The sequence below is a fragment of the Gossypium raimondii genome, chromosome 5 (assembly GCF_025698545.1).
Source record: "Gossypium raimondii isolate GPD5lz chromosome 5, ASM2569854v1, whole genome shotgun sequence".
Taxonomy (NCBI): Eukaryota; Viridiplantae; Streptophyta; class Magnoliopsida; order Malvales; family Malvaceae; genus Gossypium; species Gossypium raimondii.
The window spans coordinates 47,552,309-47,574,168 of record NC_068569.1 but is presented as its reverse complement, the minus strand read 5'-3'; the positions used below and the strand labels follow the sequence as shown (position 1 = coordinate 47,574,168).

The 21,860-nt window shown below is 35.0% G+C and overlaps 1 protein-coding gene and 1 long non-coding RNA gene across 6 annotated transcripts; both read right to left on the bottom strand.

The window, feature by feature from the left end:
- Nucleotides 1–219: 219 nt before the first annotated feature.
- Nucleotides 220–16,694, bottom strand: LOC105766272 (interactor of constitutive active ROPs 4). 5 transcript variants are annotated; one of them, XM_052631872.1, is made up of 4 exons: nt 16,288–16,694; nt 2,683–2,832; nt 1,975–2,052; nt 220–1,614 (listed from the first exon to the last, which is right to left on the bottom strand). In XM_052631872.1, exons 3-4 carry the CDS (start codon nt 1,986–1,988, stop codon nt 552–554), a joined length of 1,077 nt encoding a protein of 358 aa, XP_052487832.1. In that variant the 5' UTR covers nt 1,989–2,052; nt 2,683–2,832; nt 16,288–16,694; the 3' UTR covers nt 220–551. The 5 variants fall into 5 exon arrangements, with proteins under 5 accessions (XP_052487832.1, XP_012441114.2, XP_012441116.2 ...); XM_012585660.2 differs by lacking the exon at nt 16,288–16,694 and having other exon boundaries at nt 2,683–2,899; XM_012585662.2 differs by lacking the exon at nt 16,288–16,694 and having other exon boundaries at nt 220–1,611; nt 2,683–2,897.
- A 2,422-nt stretch (nt 16,695–19,116) lies between these two features.
- LOC105766274 (uncharacterized) lies at nt 19,117–21,740 on the bottom strand. Its single transcript, XR_008195895.1, has 4 exons — nt 21,625–21,740; nt 21,425–21,536; nt 19,922–20,260; nt 19,117–19,831 (listed from the first exon to the last, which is right to left on the bottom strand). It is a non-coding gene; the product is annotated as an uncharacterized LOC105766274 (long non-coding RNA).
- Between the last annotated feature and the right edge of the window lie 120 nt (nt 21,741–21,860).

The following is a 21,860-nucleotide window of genomic DNA, read 5'->3' as shown; positions in this document are numbered from 1 at the left end:
AATTTTAATCTCGCTTCCGAAAGCAAATGCATCAAATAATAATAGCATCTTATTTTGGTAGTATATAGTTAATATTCATATAGGTAGTACTCCACTTCAATTTGCAATTTATTTATTTATTTATTTATTTCGATCCATTAAATGGAAAAATAGATGCTATTGATAAGTTGATAAAAGATGGCAAAAAAGAGGGATATAATTTCCATGAGTTGAAAAGGCTAAATCCAACCAATACTACTATTGGAACCAATTTTGTTGTCATCAATTTCTTTTCATTTTTGTTCAGCCCCAGACCCTAGTTTTCTACACAGGGTTTCAAGGAATGGGCAACCCTTGCTTTTTGCACATGGCTTAAAGGAATGGCCGCATTACATATGAACCCATACCTAATCATATAAATAACACTACACCTTATTAATGGTTTAAACATAACACTGTAGAACCATACTACCTACTAAGGATCAGATGGCCAACAATTCAAACATTTGACCTCAGCTATTATACATGAACAGCTAAAAATACCATTCCCTGAATATCACAGAGACTCACTTTCATTTCTGACCTTTCTTTTTCCACAAGTCTCCAAACATTTTGATCCCGGAGCCCTTTCGTTTTTCAGTTCGGAAACCATCACCATCACCATCATCATCATCCAAGCCAAGTGATCCAACATAACCTGTGTACACACCACCGAAATGAATATTATCCATAGAGCTACATCTGTTGGAGAGCCTCCCATTTGTTTCCTCACCTCCACAAAGAATAGCTGTAGCAGCATCTGCTGCTTTTCTCCATTGTTCTGTTTGTACCCTTAGCTTCTTCATCTCTTCTTCCAGTGCTTCCCTTCGCCCTTCCACGGATCGGAGTTTTTCCGTCAATTGAGCTGCCAATTTTTTACTTGCTTCTAGCTCTTGTTTAACTAGTCTCAAACTTAAGCTCATTTCTGCTTTCTTGGCTTTAGCAGTTGATATATTTGTTGTCACTTCATTCAACTGGTTTTTCAGGTCCTCATTTTCTTGAGCATACGCAATAACCTCATTTTCTTTCTCCGCTAGCTTGGATTTTAGCACATTGATCTCATCATCTTTCAAAGCCAAGTCATTCGAAGGTGGTTTCTCTGGCTCCAATGCTGTTGTTGGATCAATTGAGGTTTCTATTGCATCTGTTGTGTCAACTTCCAGCTTAGGTTCCATTGCTACTTTTTCCATTGGGACTTCAAAGACATCCGTTTCTCGTCGATTATCTTCGGGAAATTCATCTCTGAGGCTGCAGCTGTGTGTTTTCTTAGAATCATGAGTTTTTTGGGGAGCTTTTGGCTTCTTGGTCTTCTTTTCCAATTGTTCTTGAGCTTCTTTCTTTGCAGCTTCTGCCGAATCCAACTGGTGCTTCAAAATCTTCAGCTCTTGCTGTGCATGCCCTAGTTGAGTTTCTAAATCTGCAATGCGAGTGCCAAGTTTCTTCTGATTTAGTGGACCTGATTGGGGAGTACCACTTCGGGAACGGCATTCTCTGAGCTTGGGACTACTACTATCGGTAATTGCTCGATGACGCAGAGGATATGAATCAGAACTTGATCCTCGAGGAGATTGCCTTTGTGGCACTTTTGAGCCCCTACTAAAAAGAGAAACCGGATAATCACATGCAAAATTAAATAAAATTTGATGAAATCCTTAGGCAAGATATTTATGCTCAAATGCATATTTTGCTGGTACACTTGTAGATATTGGGATTCGAAGTTAAAATCTGGTAACCATCATCTCTTAAAGGTGACTACATAAACTAGCTAGGTTAATTCCCTAGTTCTGCTCAAATGTGTAATTATATATCCGAAAATGGCATTACAAACCATAAACAGGTACTAGTTTTAATAGCTAAAACAGAAAAAAACCATGGTTGAACTAATACAAGATTAATATCCAAGAACTAAAACTATGACAAGGATATCCATTAATACACAGCAGATTAGATTCTCACCTTGATCTAGGCATTTTGGCACTTAAAAGTTGCAGAGTTTGTAAATGAAAAGATATAAATTAGTGAAAAACTTGTGACCTGCAGAGTGTAAGGAACAATGAAGGATTCTGTAAGAATGGCAGATGCAAATAAACAATAAATATAATTAAAAAACTCAGAAGGTCAAAAAGAATTGGTCCATCACCTTTGAAGAATACTCTATTATTTCACAATCTATGCAAACTCTTCAAATTTTTTAAGCATCTGGATGTGATACTCGTGTTTGATGTATATCTCAATTTATGTACGGAGATAGCACTTGTTTAAAATCCTCCAAATATATACACAAAAAAATTAACCAAAAACATAATTACATCCAGTACTCACTCAAATTTTAGTAATACGGCTATGAATTGGGCATTAAACACACACATCATCATCTCAAGCCAGCAATGTTTATGATAGAAAATTTTGGTGACTTGAATCTTTGGGGGAAAAAACAAAAAAGAAAAAAGCATCTTCAACCCGGGTTTTACGAGTTGTTGCAATACTAGGGAAATAATCAAAACTGAAAAAGAACAATTGGACCTCTCATTACTTAAAATTTCTTGACCACAAGCTAGGTGATGAAATGTTACAGTATGAACTTACTAAACTATGCAACCTTGTGTTCATAAAAGGATCAAAATATCAAACTTCCTTTGACTTAAGAAAAAGTTAGTACGTTACCTTAGGAAAGAAATGAGGAAATCTGAGGCATGAGAAATCTTTGAGTACTCAAACTGAAATGCAAGGCAAATGAAGAAATGGAAAAGGAATCAAGAAGAGAGAGAAGAGAGAAAACCAAATTTACCCAGAAAATTGTTTTGAGCGATGAAGCTGCAGAGAGAGAGAGAGAGAGTTAAAAAGTTTGAATTAAAGCTGCAAAATGGGAAAGATATAATACAAGTACGGACAAAATTTTTTGAAAACGTTGGGAGGAAATGGACAATACTGTAATTTTACTTCTTAACAATATTACCATTAATTAAGGACTCTTGTTGCCATTGATAAATGGAAATTTATTTTTGAAAAGTGTGATAAAAAAATATTATGAATTTTCTTTTATTATTGTTAAAATTTTAATTGAAAGAAGGGGTAATTTACCATTAAAAGCTACTTTTTTTTTAAATTTATCGAAATGAGTCTGGTATTTTATTATTTACCGGATGGACCATTTTCCTTTAAATTGCGTCCACGTCAGCGCGATGTCAGGGGACGTGTCAGCAAATCGCGTCCACGTCAGCGCGGTTAGCTAACGTGGCAGTAAATCGCGTCCATATCAGCATGCTTTGTGGCCACGTCAACAAAGCGCGCTGACGTGGACGCGATTTGTTGCCACGTAGCGCGCTCCTGGGGACGCGATTTGCCCCGCGCGTGAACAGTGCAATGGTCATTTTTTTGACCGTTGCCCCCCCAACAGTCCAAAAAAAATTATAAATACTCCACCCTTTTTTTTCACAAACTAATCCTCTCTCAAATTTCCTCTCAATTTCCTCTCAATTTCCTCTAAATTTCCTCTCAATTTGCTCTCAAATTCCTTCCAAATTTATCTGAAATCTATATTTAATCTCAATTTACTCTCAAGTTCCTCTTAAATTCCTCTTAAATCCCTATTTTTAAATAATTTTTAAAAAAAATATTTTTTTAAATTTTTTTAAACCGTAAAAATTTGTACGATTTCAGCAATGACCAGAGAATTGACTCGTCTTGATAAGCAGCACATATTGGTGGAACAAATGAAAATGGTAAGCGTTAAATTTAATTTTTAAATATTATTTAAGAATTTTTTATTTATGCATTTTTAGATAATTATTACTTTATTATTTGTTATAAAAGTCTGTAGATCGAATATTGGAATGCAATATCCGGAATATGCATGCTCATCCATCACCGTTGGTAGAGAACTACTCATGGAAGCGGGTTTTGGCACGCGTGGCGGTGAGGTAGGGATGCAAGGTGGACCCGAAACTAATTAGTGCGTTGATCGAGAGGTGGAGACCCGAGACGCACACATTCCATCTTCCATGTGGAGAGTGCACTATCACTTTGGAAGATGTCAGTCTGCAATTGGGATTGCCGGTGGACGGGTACCCAGTCACCGAGTTTGCCCAATCTAGCGATTAGGGAGCGGTGTGCTACGAGCTTTTGGGCGCTATTCCGGAGAAAATAGACAGATGTAAGATCGAGATGGGCTGGTTACGAGACACATTCCCAGATCCGGATGAAGATTCAACCGAAATAGAAAGAATCTGATATGCTCGGACATACATTATTCAGTTAATTAGAGGTTATCTGATGCCGGACTCGTCACGGAGCCGCGTACATCTAAGATTGCTGCTGAAACTCGTTGATTTTAGAGTAGCTAGTGAATTGAGTTGGGGGCCTGCCGTCTTGGCAACGTTATATCGAGAGATGTGCGAGGCGACGCGACCAAGGAAAGCAAAAATCGGAGGTTGCCTATCACTACTGCAGTCATGGGCACGGTTTCGCTTTTCATTTCTACGTCTTCGAGTGGACCACCCATATACATTCCCACTCATAACGAGGTAAATTTTATATTAGATTTTACAATTATTATGTAGATTTTTAAAAATAAAAGTATGCTAAAAATTTATTTAATTAGGTGGAACCATCCGGCAAGTCATGCTCAATTACCTACCTCTCTTGAAGATATACAGCTTCTATTAGACCAACAGTCGGAAGCACATATAAGTATTAAATAAAATTGATATTTCCATCATTAGCTAGCTTATTGGTATTTAGTATTATGTATATAACTAATATTTCTATCATGTTCATATAGTTTCAATGGACACCATACGAGGATTCGACATTCAGGCAGTAATTTCGGATGAGTTCTTACAAAATCCAAACGCTTGGCACGCGAAAGTCGCGTTGATCAACTACGCGACCGTGGAGATGCACTAGTCAGACAGGGTGTTATGGCAATTTGGATGTAAACAATCGATTCCTGTAGAACCTGAGGTGTTTGACGATCACCACAAAATCAACCTTCGGCAATTGAATACGGATTGGCCGAGATTCTGGTCCGAGTACATCCAAATGTGGGAAGATCTGTATGATTATATACCTACTAGGGAACCGATCATTGTTCCAGAGTTACCGTGCGTGCCGGAATACATGCCATGGTTTAGGATCCATGGGAAGCCGTATTTACTGTTGCCAGAGGAGAGGCAGCGGCAATTACGTGTCCAAAGGGAAAGACATGGGCCTTTAAATCCAATACGACAGGACGACGATGCTGGCCCCTCAACGAGGCCCAGACATTCACCCAGCCCATCATCAGCGGTCATTCAATCACCAGGCCCAACGAGAGTACTGACACAGTCACCCGACTCAGCAGTTCAACCGATGATACCCACGCAACCGCTTTTTCAGATGATGCCAGGTGCGTTTCTTAGCCCTTTTATGTATCCTAACCCTTATATGTTTCCTTTTCCGAGTCCTATGGCAGGTTGGACCCAATGGCCCAGTTCAGCTCCATTTCCTGTTACGCTGAGTGGACCGCCAATGTATAGGCCAGCGACACACGAGGGATCGCAAGAGGGGCCGTTAGGGAGCTCTTCTTTTTAACAATCCCTACCACTGTATGGGTTTCAAACACCGTCGCCGTTGGTGATACAAACACCTCCACATTCACTATTTTATCAAGGTGGCTCATCGTCCCAACTCTGACAACCAGATGCCCTACTGGAAGAACCACAACCGCCGACAAAAGCTGGACAAAGAAGGAATCCAGTGCATAACCGTTGACGGCCTCCATGTGGCACTGAATCCGGCAGGCACGGAGATTGATTTTTGTATTTAAATTTATTTGTACAAATATTTTGAATATTTTGATATTATTTGATATAATAAAATAGAAATTTTTTGAGTTATTACTTAAAAACCCTAAACTAATTTATTAAAAATTTATAATTTATAATTAAATGCATAATTTAATTGACAAACCTTAAACCCTTAACCTAAAAACCCTAACCCTAAACCTTAACTTAAAACTCCTACCCCTTAAATTAAAAACCCTAAACCCTTAACTTAAAAATCATAAACCCGTAACCTAAAAACCTAACTCATTAACTTAAAAATCTTAAACCCTTAAATTAAAAACTCTAAACCCTTAACTTAAAACCCTAACCCTTAACTTAAAACTTTAAACCCTTAAATTTAAAACCCTAAACCCTTAAATTTAAAACAGTAACCCTTAACCTAAAACCCCTAAACCCTTAACTTAAAAACCCTAAACCTTTAACTTAAAAACCTTAACCCCTTAACTTAAAAACCCTAAACCCTTAACTTAAAAACCCTAAACCTTAACTTAAAAACCATAAACCCTTAACCTAAAAACTCTAACCCTTAACTTAAAAACCCTAACGCTTAACTTAAAAACCCTAACCCCTTAACTTAAAAACCCTAACCTGTAACACCCCTTACCCGTATCCAACACCAGAATAGGGTACGAGGCATTACCAAAACACATACACTTGTAGACGTATTTAACCGAGTTATAAAATTTCATCTAAATTAAAACTTTCAAAATTATTAACATGCTTTTATAATTCTTTATAATATATATAATATAACATTTCCTGCCAACCACAATCTCAAATAATGAATTTATCCAATCTAACTCAATATCAGATGTCAACTTATATTCTAACATTTAGCTTCAATCGTACTACAAATACTTGTCAAATTAAGGATCGTCTTACAGATTTGAGTACATCGTTTGCTTGGTGCCACGATTTGCTTGAATATTTCACATTGCTATAACTCAGTATGGTTTTCTTCACGGAAATACCATACCTACTTTTCACAACTCAGTATGGTTTTCTTCACCGAAATACCATACCTACTTTTCACAACTCAGTATGGTTTTCTTTACCGATACATCATACCTACTTTTAACAACTCAGTATGGTTTTCTTTACCGAAACACCATACCTACTTTTAACAGTATGGTTTTCTTCACGGAAATACCATACCTACTTTTCACAACTCAGTATGGTTTTCTTCACTGAAACACCATACCTACTTTTCACACTTTGCCATGGATCCACCATGGACTTATCCGTCAATTCGTCGTTGGTTGCCAAACATGTGTACTCAATCCTGCATATCCCTTAATTTGAACTAACAATCTCATCTTCTTCTCATTTTTACCATAATCATAATTCAGTAACAATATACGAAAATTTATACAATATATCATTTCCACATTAACAATTAATCATAAAAATTCAGCCATATGAACTTACTTTTCATTATCTTTCCACACTCGTTTTCTATGCACATCACTCAAGATATAAACACATCATTCAACCATAGTCGCAAGCTAGTGTATTTAAACATAACTCTTTTTGGAACTAACCACACGATAAACCATTTCAATGCATAACTTATAAATTTAACGTGGCATAATCTAGTCACTACTTGGCCAAAGCCTAAGCATATACACCAAATATGTTAGCCAAATACACGTATAGCATAAGCATTATAAGCATGGATGAGCACAACATTTATTCATGTATCAGGCTTACCAACATGTGTTAATTCATAAACCATTCATGACATTATTTCATGCCAAATCATATATCGAATATACCATACACACATACTATGAAAATTTTATTTTCACTCATGAGCTTAAACCATGACCAATAATGCACAAATATAAGCATCATTTCTATTCCATCATTTATCAATTAAAATCAAGCATATGACCAATTTTACACAAATCATTCATATATTTCCCAATTTTCCTCCTCCTCCTCCTCTCCATTCCACATCCTTAATGTGTATAGCACACTTAAACAACATTAGCTATAATTTCACTATTCACTCACATGTATATTCAAAACTGTTTATCCGAGTCAGAGTCACTAAATTATTTTTATCCGGAGCTATAGAGCTCCAAATTAAGATCTGTTAATTTTCCCTGAAACTAGACTCACATATCTTCATACCATGAAATTTTCAGAATTTCTGGTTCAGCCAAATAGTACAGTTTATTCTTTAAAATTTCCCTATTTCATTGTCGACAGTTCGACCACTCTTCACTAAAATTAATTATCTCATTGTACAGAATTCGGATGATGTTTTCGTTTGTTTCTTCTAAAAATAGACTCATTAAGAATTCTAACCATATAAATTATAACTCATAATATTTTTTGTACAATTTTTAATGATTTTCAAAAATCAGAACAGGGGAACCCGAATTCATTCCGACCTTGTCTCACAAAATCTATTATATCTCATGATTTACAATTCCATTGCTCACACCGTTTCTTTTATAAGAAACTAGACTCAATAAACTTTAGTTTCATATTTTATTCATCCTCTAATTCAATCTCTAAAATTTAATTCAATCTCTAAAATTTTTGGTGATATTTCAAAGTTAGACTACTGCTGCTGTCCAAAACTGTTTTAGTGCAAAATGTTGATTTCCATTTTGCCTCAAATTTCACAGTTTATACAATTTGGTCCTTTCTCAATTAACCCCTCAATTAATCTAATTTTCTCAATTAATACTTTACCTAGACATTATAAGTTGTTACACAACTATTGAAATTCAGAATTTCCACATATAACTCTATCTTCAAACTCTTTTACTATTAGGACCCAAACATTCACTTTCTATTCAATTCTTTCAATAAAATCAGCATATGAACAATTTAAAGCTCTAATTTCATGCTAAATCATCATATAATTCCAGCACATATTTATATCAACTTTCAACTTCTTTCATAAAATCAAAAACTAATGAATTTAACAAGTGAGCCTAGTTGTAAAAGTCATAAAAATACAAAAATTTCAAGAAATAGTCAAGAATTGAACTTACTTGTAATAAAAATATGAAGAACCAGCTTGAATAAGCCCTTCCATCGTGTTTTAGCTTATGATAATTCAAAAAAATGAAGAGAAATCTAGATAATTCCACTTTGGTCCTAACTTTATTAAGCAAATTTTGCAATATTCCAATTTTGCCCTTAATTCTTCTTACTTTCTTGTTGATTTCATGCCTTTGCCGTCCAGCCCAAATAGACCTTGGGTCTATTTGCCTTTTAAGCCCTCTTCCTTTTATCATTTAAGCTATTTAATCATTTCCCAAAATTTTGCATTTGTTACAATTTAGTCCTTTTTGTTCAATTAATTATCGGAACTTTAAAATTTCTTAACGAAACTTTAATACTAACTTTTTAGCACTCCACAAATATTTATAAAAATATTTATGGCTCGGTTTAAAATCCCCGAGGTCTTGATACCTCATTTTGATTCTAATTATTTTAATATTTATTTCTAGTGCACTATTCACTATTTCAAAAATTTTCCTAACTTCACATTTAACTTATACTTACTAAATTAATAATATTTTCTACCCATTTGTCGAATTTAGTGATCTCGAATTACCGTTCCGACACCTCTGAAAATTCAGGCCATTACATTTTTTTTTTCTCGTCGGTTTTGTGGTCCCGAAACCACTGTTCCGACTAGGCCTAAAATCGGGCTATTACATAACCCCTTAACTTAAAACCCTAACCCTTAACTTAAAAACCCTAAACCCTTAACTTTAAAATCGTAACACTTAAATTAAGAACCCTAAACCCTTAACTTTAAAACCGTAACCCTTAAATAAAAAACCCTAACACTTAACTTAAAAACCCTAACCCTTAACTTAAATATAATTTGGTAATTTTACTAACCATTAATACAATTATCAGTTACTAATTTCACATTCACATAATGTTAGATTAGAAAAAATGTTTTGACTGGTAGTAACAACTAATAATTTGATATAATTTGATAATTTTACTAACAATTAATACAATTATCAATTAATAATTGAAAAAATGTAATTTTTTTACAATTACATTCAACTATTGCGATTAGGGCATGATCGACTTGTATGGCCTAGATTCCTACACCATCTGCACAACTTCTGTTGACTGGCTGTTTCTCGGATATTTATATTGTTACGTATTCTAGTCGAGCAAGGTCGACCCTTTGGTTTGCGACGTAATTCTCTATCCGGTAATAGCTTAAAAGGAGCAAGAAATACGGGCGGCCACTTACGTTCATCTGGGACCGGTGTAAAAACATGTCTCCAGACGTTGTATATGTTTTCTAATTTGTACACTTCGTCCACATAACTCATCGGGTCCAGACAGAGATTCTGGCAAGCTGCAATAACATGAGCACATGGATAACGAAGTGCATCAAACATCCCACAGTCGCAAGTCTTATTTAGCAAGTGTACACGATATTGCCCGCCAACAACACCTTGGTGCGGTCTGTCAAACTCTCTCACGCAAAACCATAAGTTGTCTCGATCGTGACACACTGTGTGCATGGTGTTTGCCCGCGCCTTGGCCTTGTTAATTTCTTGAACTATTTTACTGTACCCTACATGGCCTCACTGCATCTGGCCTACATAACTTGCTGCTCGCTTTGGAAATAGTGCCGCCAAACTAAAATATGTCTCTCGCACAACCGATGTTATCGGTAGATGACGCGTTCCTTTAAGAACAGAATTTATGCATTCAGCCAGGTTTGACGTCATATGGTCATATTGTAGGCCGCCGTTGTATGCTTGTGCCTACTGTTCGAAACATATGTTACAAAGGTAGTCTGCCTCTTCTCCGTTAATTGAACGTAAAATTGCCAACATCTTGTGAAAACGATCTTTATTTATTTCATACCCTGCCAATATAAGTTCATAGCGAATATTATATACCACTTCTACCAATAAAACTAATTCAAATTGACAAACGAAATAACACAGATATAGACTAAATACTCATGTTGGTCACTTGTCGTCGTTCACTCTTAGATGGATATTGCCTGTAGTAGTTGGAAGCAACGTGTCTTAGGCAATATCAATGGTATGTGTGCTGCCATAAGCTTCCCTGTCGATCAAATGTAGCTAGTATACCGGCGCCCCGATTTAAAATAACACAGATATCAGGTTGGGGGCACACATGCCTCCTTAACCTAGAGAGAAAGAAATCTCAGTCATCAGACGACTCTCCTGGTGTTATTGCAAACGCAATTGGAAGAATTCTCCCACCGTCATCCCGTGCCATTGCAAGCAATAGTCGATGAGTATACCTACCAAACATAAAGGTACCGTCTGGCTTGCAGTATGGAAATACGTTTCGGTATTGCTTAAAGGTCCAAAATAGGCATTTGAACACTCGGTATCCACGTAGCAATCGGCCGTTGTAGTACGCATATTCCGTTTCAAGGTCTGTAATGGCACCTGAAACGTATCTCTCTAGAACTTGACACCACTGCCATATTTCATTATATGAGGCGTCCCACCCACTATGCATCTTCTCCAACGCCTTTTACTTAACTATCCAAGCCTTGTGGTAAGAGGGCGTGTACCCCATTTGGCTACGGATATTGGCAATTAGCACCGGCACTGAAGTCTTGGGATCTATTTTTACCGTGGGCAGTATCAAGCTAGCTAACATAGCTGAATCCATCTTGGGATGATCTTGTGAAACACGTATAAATGGAGTATTAAATAATGCAACATTAAATAATAAAAGTATTATTCAGAAACCGTCAATATTGTACCTGCAGCACATATATGTGGACTTTTGTACTTTTTAATCTCCCACAACCCTGTCCTTTTCCTTAACGAAGCGTAGATTTTCCATGAACATGTGCCAACTTGCACCACACACTTCGCCTCAAACTTATCAGATTTAGATTTAACGACGTGGTAGTTAATGCCGTTTTTGGTGCTATGTTGTTTCAAGGCACCAATAAAACTATCATTGTTGGTAAACTGATTATCAATTTCAAATTCACCCGAATCTAGCCCTGAACTTGTACGATCACACAACCGGTGTAGTAGATCTGAAAACTCTAATGCATCATTTGCAGACAGATCGACATTATGCATGTGGGCTGGAGGTGAGTATACTCTGAATCGTGGATTTTCTTCTTCATTTGAACTCCTTTCAGTATCTTCAGGTTCTGTTGGAATAGACTCCTATTCAGAAAATAAGCCAACTTCTGCACCATCGGGCCGGGCTCTCGAGGTGGATCCACATCAGAGTCATCTTCTAACCCACAATCATCTGCAGCGTATGAGATCCCCTCACAGGTTGACGTCATAGGGAGTACATCATCCCTTCTTCTGGGCATTTCATAACGTCTCCAATTAAATGTAGATTGCCAACCACTAGGACTTGATGTCGTTCCCCAATACGTATTTCCAGCATCAAACATCAAGCCACCGACATACATGTCCCATCTACTGACAGAGTGTCTTGTAGGGGATGTGCATTCAACACCGCTACCAAACATAGGCTTTCTGTATTTTGTAACCCGCTAACCGAATGTCGGCCAGGGACATGTATACATCTCAAACACCGGTCGCAAGTACATCATTTGGCAATGTAAATTGTACATATAACTCAATATAAGGCGCTCCACTAGCAAGATAAGTCTACACCATTGCCTCTAAGCTACGAGCACCTTTTATTCGAACGAGTCATATGTCACCGGATCAACAAAAGAACAAAATCGATACGTAATAGACAGAACTTTCATTGGCGTCATTCTGAAAATTTTACGCGTAATTCTTTTACGAAGTTCTATCAAATATATGTTCTGGTTAAAAATCAGTCGCACCGTATTCTCCGACAAAAAAACAACACCATTCTTGGTGTGGCAAACCTCACCATTATAGTAAATAACAGCACTAATATGTTCACTCATATTTGAAACTCTAACCTTCTTAGCTTCTCTGAATTGTTTCTACTGTGACTTATGCATTCTGAGAACATTTTTTGCCTTATTTATAGCATCAACCCAAACATGCTACTGTAGCAAAAGTGTGTCCATGTGGGCGCGATTTCACAAATTCTTCTCATAAAGCATCCTGCTAGAAGCGATTTTATACTATTTGCTCAGAAATGTCAAGTCGAAATTATTTTTCCAGAACCTACTGTAGCAAAAGCGCGTCCACGAGGGCGTGATTTCACAAATTCTTCTAAAATAGCATCCTACTTGCAGCGTTTTTATACTATTTGCTCAAAAACGTTAACTCGAAATTATTTTTTCAGGACCTACTGTAGCAAAAGTGCGTCCACATGGGCGCGATTTCACAAATTCTTCTCATAAAGCATCCTGCTTGAAGCGTTTTTTAAACTATTTGCTCAAAAACGTCAACTCGAAATTATTTCTTCCAGGACCAACTGTAGCAAAAGCGTGTCCACGAGGGCGCGATTTCACAAATTCTTCTCATAAAGCATCCTGCTTGAAGCTTTTTTTAAACTATTTGCTTAGAAACGTTAACTCAAAATTATTTTTCTAGGATCTACTGTAGCAAAAGCGCGTACACGTGGGAGTGACTTCAAAAATCCTTTTGATAAATCATCCTGCTTTGATTTTATCTTAAAAACTCATAAACACGAAACGTAATCCAATTTTAACTAAATTTTAATTAATTTAATTATGAAACCCTAACCCTAATCCCTTATTTGTTTACTTTTTTCTCCAAAAACCCTAAAAATCTTAAAAACCCTAACGTGGGAAACACGACAAAATCGAGTCCCTAGGAGCGCGCTACGTGGTAGCAAATCGCCTCTATGTCAGCGCGCTTTGCTGACATGGCCACAAAGCGCGCTGACGTGGACGCGATTTGCTGCCACGTCAGCAAATCGCGCTGATGTGGATGCGATTTGCTGACACATCCCTTGACATCGCGCTGACGTGGACATGATTTAGGGGAAAAGGGCCCATTTGGATAAATAATAAAATACCGGGCCCATTTCGATAAATTTAAAAAAGTGGCTTTTTTTGGTATTTTGCCCGAAAGAAGGTTTCGTTTCTTCTATTAAAAATAGTTTTTCAAAAATATTCTTTTTGTATTTATTTTATGAAAAATAGTTTGTTTTTGTAAAATAACTTACCATAAAATATCACGTGATAAATGGAAAGTTAATAATATATTTAAATAATTTAATATAATCTTCTCGTCTCCTTCACAAGTGTCCCACTCTTTCCAGTTTAGAAGACTCACAAAAGACAGAATCTCTAATGATGCAAATGGCTTCAATTCATTTTCTCCAAAGAACTCAACACCAATCTTTTGTACCTCATGGAAACCAATAATTGAAAGATATTTTAACAATGGTAACCTTCCAACTGATGGTAGTGATTTGCAATTTTTACAGTTACGAAGCTTCAAAGACAACAAATTCTTGAAGGAAGAATCATCTATCCAAGACGCGAATTTCGGACCACCGTAATTCTCAGTAATGAGTTGCTCAAGCTTTTTCTAAGGACAAAGAAAATCCAACACCCACTCTTCAACTTCTTTTTTCCTTGTATAGTTCTCTAAGTCTATGCTCTAATGTAGTTCTAACCCATCAATCCCTGGCTTCTCATTTAACTTAACTTCCCTCGCATCTCGACCATTAACATTCTCCAACTCAGAAAGACAAAAATTACCTCCAAGGTTTGACAAAATTTACAATTCTCTAATAAGATGTCCATCACATTTCCCTATAACAAAATTAGATAATGTTTGAAGCTTGGTTAGCTGATCAAATCCAGAGGGCATCCTTTCTATTGAATCCGCACCTCTAATATCAAGAAAATGCAAACTGACAAGGTGTCCGATCTTCGAGGGTAAATTTTTGCGCTTTGAACAATTTCTTAATATTAGAGTCTCCAAATGATAAAGACTACACAAAGAATCATGTAAACAATTGATTTTGGTGCTAGAAAAATTTATAAATTTTTAAAAAGGTTAGTCAAATCATAGATCTCATACCCACTCAAAGAAAGAACCCTTAAGTAGCTAAGCCCAGGCAACAAATCATCTAAGACAACATTAGATAAATAGAACTCATCATATCTTGGAATCAATAAGGGTAAGGGTAAGGGTAAAGGTAAGAAAGTACGTAAAGAAGTCATTTGATAAAATGCTTCAAACTTCTTTACAATGTGATACCGATCATCGCTAACATAAGCAGAGTGACAAAAACGATGCGAAAACTTTTGTTGCTTTTCCCCCTCCAGTCTACAACATATTTCTCCTGCAACTAATTGAGCTAAATCATTCATATGATCATGTATCACGAAACGAGATTTATCTTTACTAGATATTTGGAAAAATGACATTGACATTATTAGGTCTTGAAAATATTGGTTGCCAAGACCTTTGGCTTGACTTTTAGCTTTTGGTTGCTGGAAACCTTCTGCTCTCCACAATAAGATAATTTCTTCTTCTTTGAATTCATAATCTTTGGGAAATATGGAGTAGTATGCAAAGCATCGTTTCAGATGCGGAGGAAGATAATGATAGCTTAATCGCAAAGCAGAAATTATGCCACATAGATCTCTGGTAAGTTCCATATCTCGCTCTCATATATTTTTTCCCATTCACTATGATCCTTAACTGTGCGTAATAAGCTTCCAATGGCTTTTGCTGCCAAACGTAAGCCGTTGCATTTTTTCACTATGCTCTCTCCAACTTCTTTAAATTGGAGATGCCCATCAAAGTTTCTTGCTTTCAATGCATGCTGAGCAAATATGAATAAACAATCAGGATGGGAGAGTTTATCCAAGTAAAAAGCTTTCACCGAATCCACATTAGATTAAACCTTTTTGAGTCTAATTGTTACAATAATCCTGGTTCCTGCTCCAAAAGGAGCACGTAAGATGGTCCAATCAGTGGAACTCTTGTTCCAAATGTCATCTAAAACCAGCAAGAACCTTTTTCCTGACAACTTCTCCTTCAACTTGACTTGAAGTAAATTCAGGTCATTGTAAGCTCATGGCTCAGAGGTGATGGACTGTAAAATTGTCTTAGTTATATTAACTGCATCAAATTCATCAGAAACACATACCCAGGCTGTGTGATCAAAAGACTCCTTAATGCTGGGATCATTATAAACAAGTTAAGCAAGAGTTGTTTTCCCCATCCCTCCCATGCCAACGATGGAAGGACGCAAACTCCATCCGAGTTGTTAATTTTGAGCAACTCAAGCATTTCTTGCTTCTCATTGGCTCTACCAACATACTCCACAGCTCCATCCATCAAGGAAGTTGGTTGCAACTTGGGTTTCTTTCCTTGGAAGTTGCGCATTGAGACATGATCTCACTCAACCCTAAATTACTTCTTCAAGTGTTCAAACTATTCAGTCTACCGGTGATTTTTTTTATCTTTGAAATCATCTTAGTATTGAATTGAAAAGAGGTTGGAGAGAAATTAGCACCAGTACAACAGGTAGGAATGAGTTTCTGTACCTTACTAGTGCAGGCTTGAGCTTGAGTTTTTGGAGCTTGAGACGTAACTGCTGGTAAGCGAACTCGTTCAAGATGTCATCCACATTGTAAGCTAAGTCTTGGAGATCGTCCAACCAATTCTTCACACCCTCGTCCTCATCCTTGATCTGCTTCTCCTTTGCATGGTTCAACACAGCTTTGATCTCGGGTAATATGGATTGCCACAGCTTTAGTTGCTGGTGGACTTGCCTGTGATCGACCACAAAGTTGAGTACAGAGTCAACCAACTTGCCAAACAACAGCTCTAAAAATGCAGAAAAAGCAGCCTCTCCGATGACAGACATGGTGGAATTACAACAAAGAAATCAAAGAGAGAGATGAACAAGCAAACGGGAAATTCAGGGAAAAAAATGTAGATGGATTGGGGTTAACAGGCAATGAGTTGAAGTCAATGAATAGAGACAACTGAGAAGGACCCCAAACTGTTGTTGGAGGGCTAGCATTGATGCGAAAACACAAACAAAGTGGAAAACAGCTCAGTCTTTGAAATTAGTTCAAAAGTGGACCCCAATTTCTTTAAAATTATAGTTTTAGGGCTAAATTGACAATGTTTTTGAAAAGTGCTTTTAAAAAATGTTGTGGAAAATTACTTTTGAGAAGTGCTTTTGAAAATTTTGAGTATTTGGTATTGCTACCAAAAAGTACTTTTGAGAAATAAAATATCCATTTTAGACATGATATTATAAAGTAACAAATATGTATTTAAATAATGTTCAAATTAGTTAATATTATGATATTTTAACAAAAATATAAAAAATATTATAACTTATTGTTAATATTTCAATATATAATATTAATTTTAAATATTTCTAATTAATTAATATTAATTATTTATTAAATTTAATTATAATATATAAACTATATTTTAATATTTAAATATAATAATTAAATATTTGTAATTAGATATTGACACAATTGTATTATTTTAAAATTATTTTTATTTTTAATTAATACTTTTAACACATTTGTATTATTTTATTTTAAAATGTATTTGAATATATAACTCATTTTAGATATTAATATAACATAAAAACATAAACTTAACAAATTAAAATATTACATATATTTGTATTAAAGTTTCAAAAAGGGATCATATTTATATACTAAATATAAATACTAAAAATTTTACAATAGCATTTACAATTTAAAGTGAATTCATTAAACTAGATGCTATAGCATCTCTTGTTAATTCCATTTCAAAACCACTTGAATTGTTTGATTCACCGTCATCATCACCATCATCATCATCGTCATCATCGTCGTCGTCGTCATCATCATCACTTTCTCGACCATGTGCATTTTCTGAATTAATAATATTCTCATATACCCAATTAATATCTTCGTATTACATAAAATCTGCATCATTTCGACCGGCATATTTTCGCATAAAATTGTGTATCGTCATTGTCGCAACAACGATCATCGTTTGTTTTTCAAAACTATAACTTGGCATAACCCTTAAAATGACCCATTTTTTTTCAAAACACCAAAAGTTCGTTCAATCACACTACGTAATGATGAATGTGAATGATTGAATATCTCTTCTTTACCAGATACTGGTCTACCTCTATGAAAGTCAGGTAAATGATATCGCTGACCTTTATATGGTCCAAGATAACCTTGCATTTGAAGATATCCAGAATTAACAAGATAATATTTTCCTACATGTCAAAATATAACAAACAATTAATTCAAGAATTATTTTTATAAAAATTATCAATTAAAGAACTTATATTTTATTATTTAAAAAATCACATATAAATAAAATATCTAACCATTTGGTGGGTGCGGAAATTTGTATTTTGGATCTCGAATTGCATCAAGAAATATTCTAGTGTCATGTGCCGATCCTTCCCATCCAGCTATGATAAAGGTGAAACACATATTAAAATCACATACTGCCATAATATTTTGAGTCAGGATACCTTCTCTTCCAATATAGGGAATTTTTTCATTTGGTGGAAGAATAGCGGCAATATGAGTACCATCAATTGCACCTATGCAATCCTGAGCAAATAATCAAATTAGTCTCGTGCATCTTTTTAGTCGACCAAAAATATTAAAATATAATAATATAAAATTAAATTTTAACCTTAAAATGCGACATATATCTAGAATCATTACGTATTTGTTCAGGTATTGAGCTAAAAAAAGATCTTTGGGTGCAATTAGATCAGTGGCCATCCTTGAAACTTTCTCAAGCACAATTCCAAATTATTGACTTATTATTAATTCAAACCTTTGAAATCTTTCTCGACATTGGGAAAATTTTGCACCGGTGCCCAAGATGTATAAAAAAATTCCCAACATTTCACCAGAAGATATGTTTCTTGAAGTTTGCAAGTTGTATATTGTTTCAAAAACTCTCAACAAACTTGTGAATACCATTTTAGGCATCCTAAAATTAATCATACAACGTGGTTCGTGACCGTCAAGGATCTCTCGGATCCGTGTCTCACTGACTGTTTTGAATTCATGCATGGTTGCTTCAATATATGCTTCTCGTAATATAATTGCATGGAAGAAGATGCAACAACAAATAATCGATTAAAACATTCAATGCGTTGTAAAATTTCTTTCTTTTCCCTTTCATCATCACTTTCATCACCGCTGTAATTCTCAACTATACTCATCACCTATGAAAAAATTTGAACATCCAAAATCATATATAAACAACTATTGATAAAATTAATTTAGTATAAATCAGTAGAACATAAATTTAATATCCAAATACCAAACATAAACAACTATTAATAAAACTAGATTACACATAAATAAGTAGAACATAAATTCAATATCCAAAAACCAAACGTAAATAACTATTGATAAAACTAGTTTAGCATTGTTGTTTAGTCACATAATAGATATCTCTGAACCCTAGAAGATTAGAAAATTTTCAACTATCCTCCATTTCTTTCTTAAGCCACAATGCTCTAATCTTGGGATTAATTGATAAAAACATAATTCGCTTGTCTTTGTTGAGCAATAATCTAAGTGCGAAAAAGTATAGCGGACTAGCTTCTGGAACTTCTTCCGACATGCTGTCGAGCACTTTGACTGCTTGTGGAATACCATATGGATCCATAACAGGAGTCAAACTACATGTAGCTTGACTCATATTGTCAGCTGCATTGCATAATTTTTCTATTTGACTGGACAATCTTGCAGCCCCTCCAATTTGCTTTAAGGATTTCTTTTTTCCAATTTTAAAATGTGAACTTGATATCTCAGGGTTTTTTCTTTTTTGACCGTTTCCATCAATTTGAACATCATTTGAAATGTGAATATCATTTAAAATGTGAACATCAATTCTCACATTTTCTTCTTCATTCTCTTCAAGTATTTCATTGTTAACATCCTCAAAAAAATCACTACGGAGTGTACCAGAAGAAGGTGCCCATGCTTTATCACCTGTTGCAACTATCCCCGTGAACATTTGGTCCAACTTCCCTTCGAATTCAGGATCAATGCCCGATGTTCTAAATTTTTGAGCTTCAGGCACAACCTACATATAAAATGATAGTTTAATAACAATAATTATCAATAACCTCATAAATAAGAAAAAAAACAAAAATATTCAGAATTATTAATGTACCTTTAGCCTACTCTCCCACCAATCATCCGATGCATCAACTGTTCTTTTTATAGGATTTCACCCTAGACCAGTATCTTCGCCTTTAAGTTTCTTCCAAGCTTTCCATTCTTTTTTTAGGGCACTCCACCTATTTTTAAGTTGTCTTTGTGAAAAAGCCTTGCCCGTTTCTTTCTCAAAGTTGGTCATTATTTTCAACAATCCATCTTTTGTGAAATGTGTACCAGGCCTATTGCCTTTCAATATCTCTTTAATACAAATATCACAAAATATTTTTGTCAATCTCTTATCCGACATTGCTTTGACTTTTTCACCACTAACTTCAACCGCCGAAGTACTCATCTATTGTGTATACGAACAGATTCGTTTCAGCCAGTAAAGCAATCAAGAAAATCAAATGTCACACAAATATATATTTTTATATGTGTATCAAAATCTAGATAGGATCCTAAGATTTTGGATTCATTGGAGGAATTGACTGACCTGTGTTTTGAATCAATTTACTTATACATACATACATACATATGTTCTTTTATTGAGCATTCATATGATGATGATGATGATGATTTAGAGGTACTGTGATAATTCCATATTCGTTAATGTCCCTTTTATTAATTAACTCTTAATTGTGTTATCTGTATGACAAATAAAACTGTAACAAATAAATATATATATCATTCGATTAAAGTTGACTATATTATTATTTATTTTCAAAATAATATTAATCAATATTGGTCCAGTTTTATTATATCAGTGCATATATAAAGTACTTAACATTGAATTATTTCTTTGTTATATACTGGCAAATAAGGAGCAGACCAAGGGTTTAATTTATGTATGACATGACATACTCAATTTGTTTTGTTGACAATTTTTTCAAATAAATAAACTTTATATTTGCTGTTATCATATGTTGGTTCAGGTCGAGTTTGCAAAAACTTGGGTTACATTACCGACTCAGGTTGAGTAGTGTCTTGAAATAAAATTATGGATTCAAATGTTGTAAATCGATTGAACTGAAAATGGATTTGAATTATTATCTAGAAAATGATATTGAACCAGTTAGAACAACTAAAAAACCCAATTGAATTTTTTACTTTTTTAATTGAACCCATCAAACTAACAATCTAATCGATTGACTTTACCCATTCCATAGAGAAAAAGTATTAGAGGAGTTCATATAACTACCCAATAGGAGATTTCAGAAAGAATGAAAAAAGAAGCAGTTTAAGTAAAAATTTAGGACCAATGGAAGATGCATTCCATAGGTTTGTTCTCACAAACATGCAAATCAACAGTTATATCCAACTCAAGCAAAGTCTGCTCGAAAAATCGATGTCAAGAAGACTACTACTACACAGAATTTTAGCGAAGGGTAAACAAACATGAAATTTAAAACAAACCCAGAAAAAAGTTCACCCATAAATAATATCAAACTCATAAACAAAGCAAAAACAGAGTATTTTAGAGGGGAGAAAGCAAGGACAAGCCAGCAGAGATATTTACCTGAGAAAAGAGTTGAAATCTTTGAAGAGAAAATATAATTGAAGAAAGAAATGGAAGCAAAAAAGAGACAGGAGATGGGAGGGGAATGGATTGTGGAGCCTGTGATGGTCTCCTATAAATATAGAGACAAAGGCTATTAATGTTTTCTTTTTACTGCATAATGAACATTTAAAGAGAAGTAGAAGAAAAGAGAGACTCACCTGTAGAGAAGAAGAAGAACCAGAGGAAAAGTGGGTTCAGACAAAAGAAAAAAAAGGGGAAAAAAAATAAAGAAGACAACAAATAAGGTTCAAAATGTAATATCAGTCTCACAAGTACTTTTGGCTTAAAAAAGAACCAAAATTTAGCCTTTTCATATGAGAAAAAAGATTTTTTAAAAGTTAAAAAGCTTTTACTTTTTATCCCATTCTTTATTTCTTTTATATAAAAAAAAGCT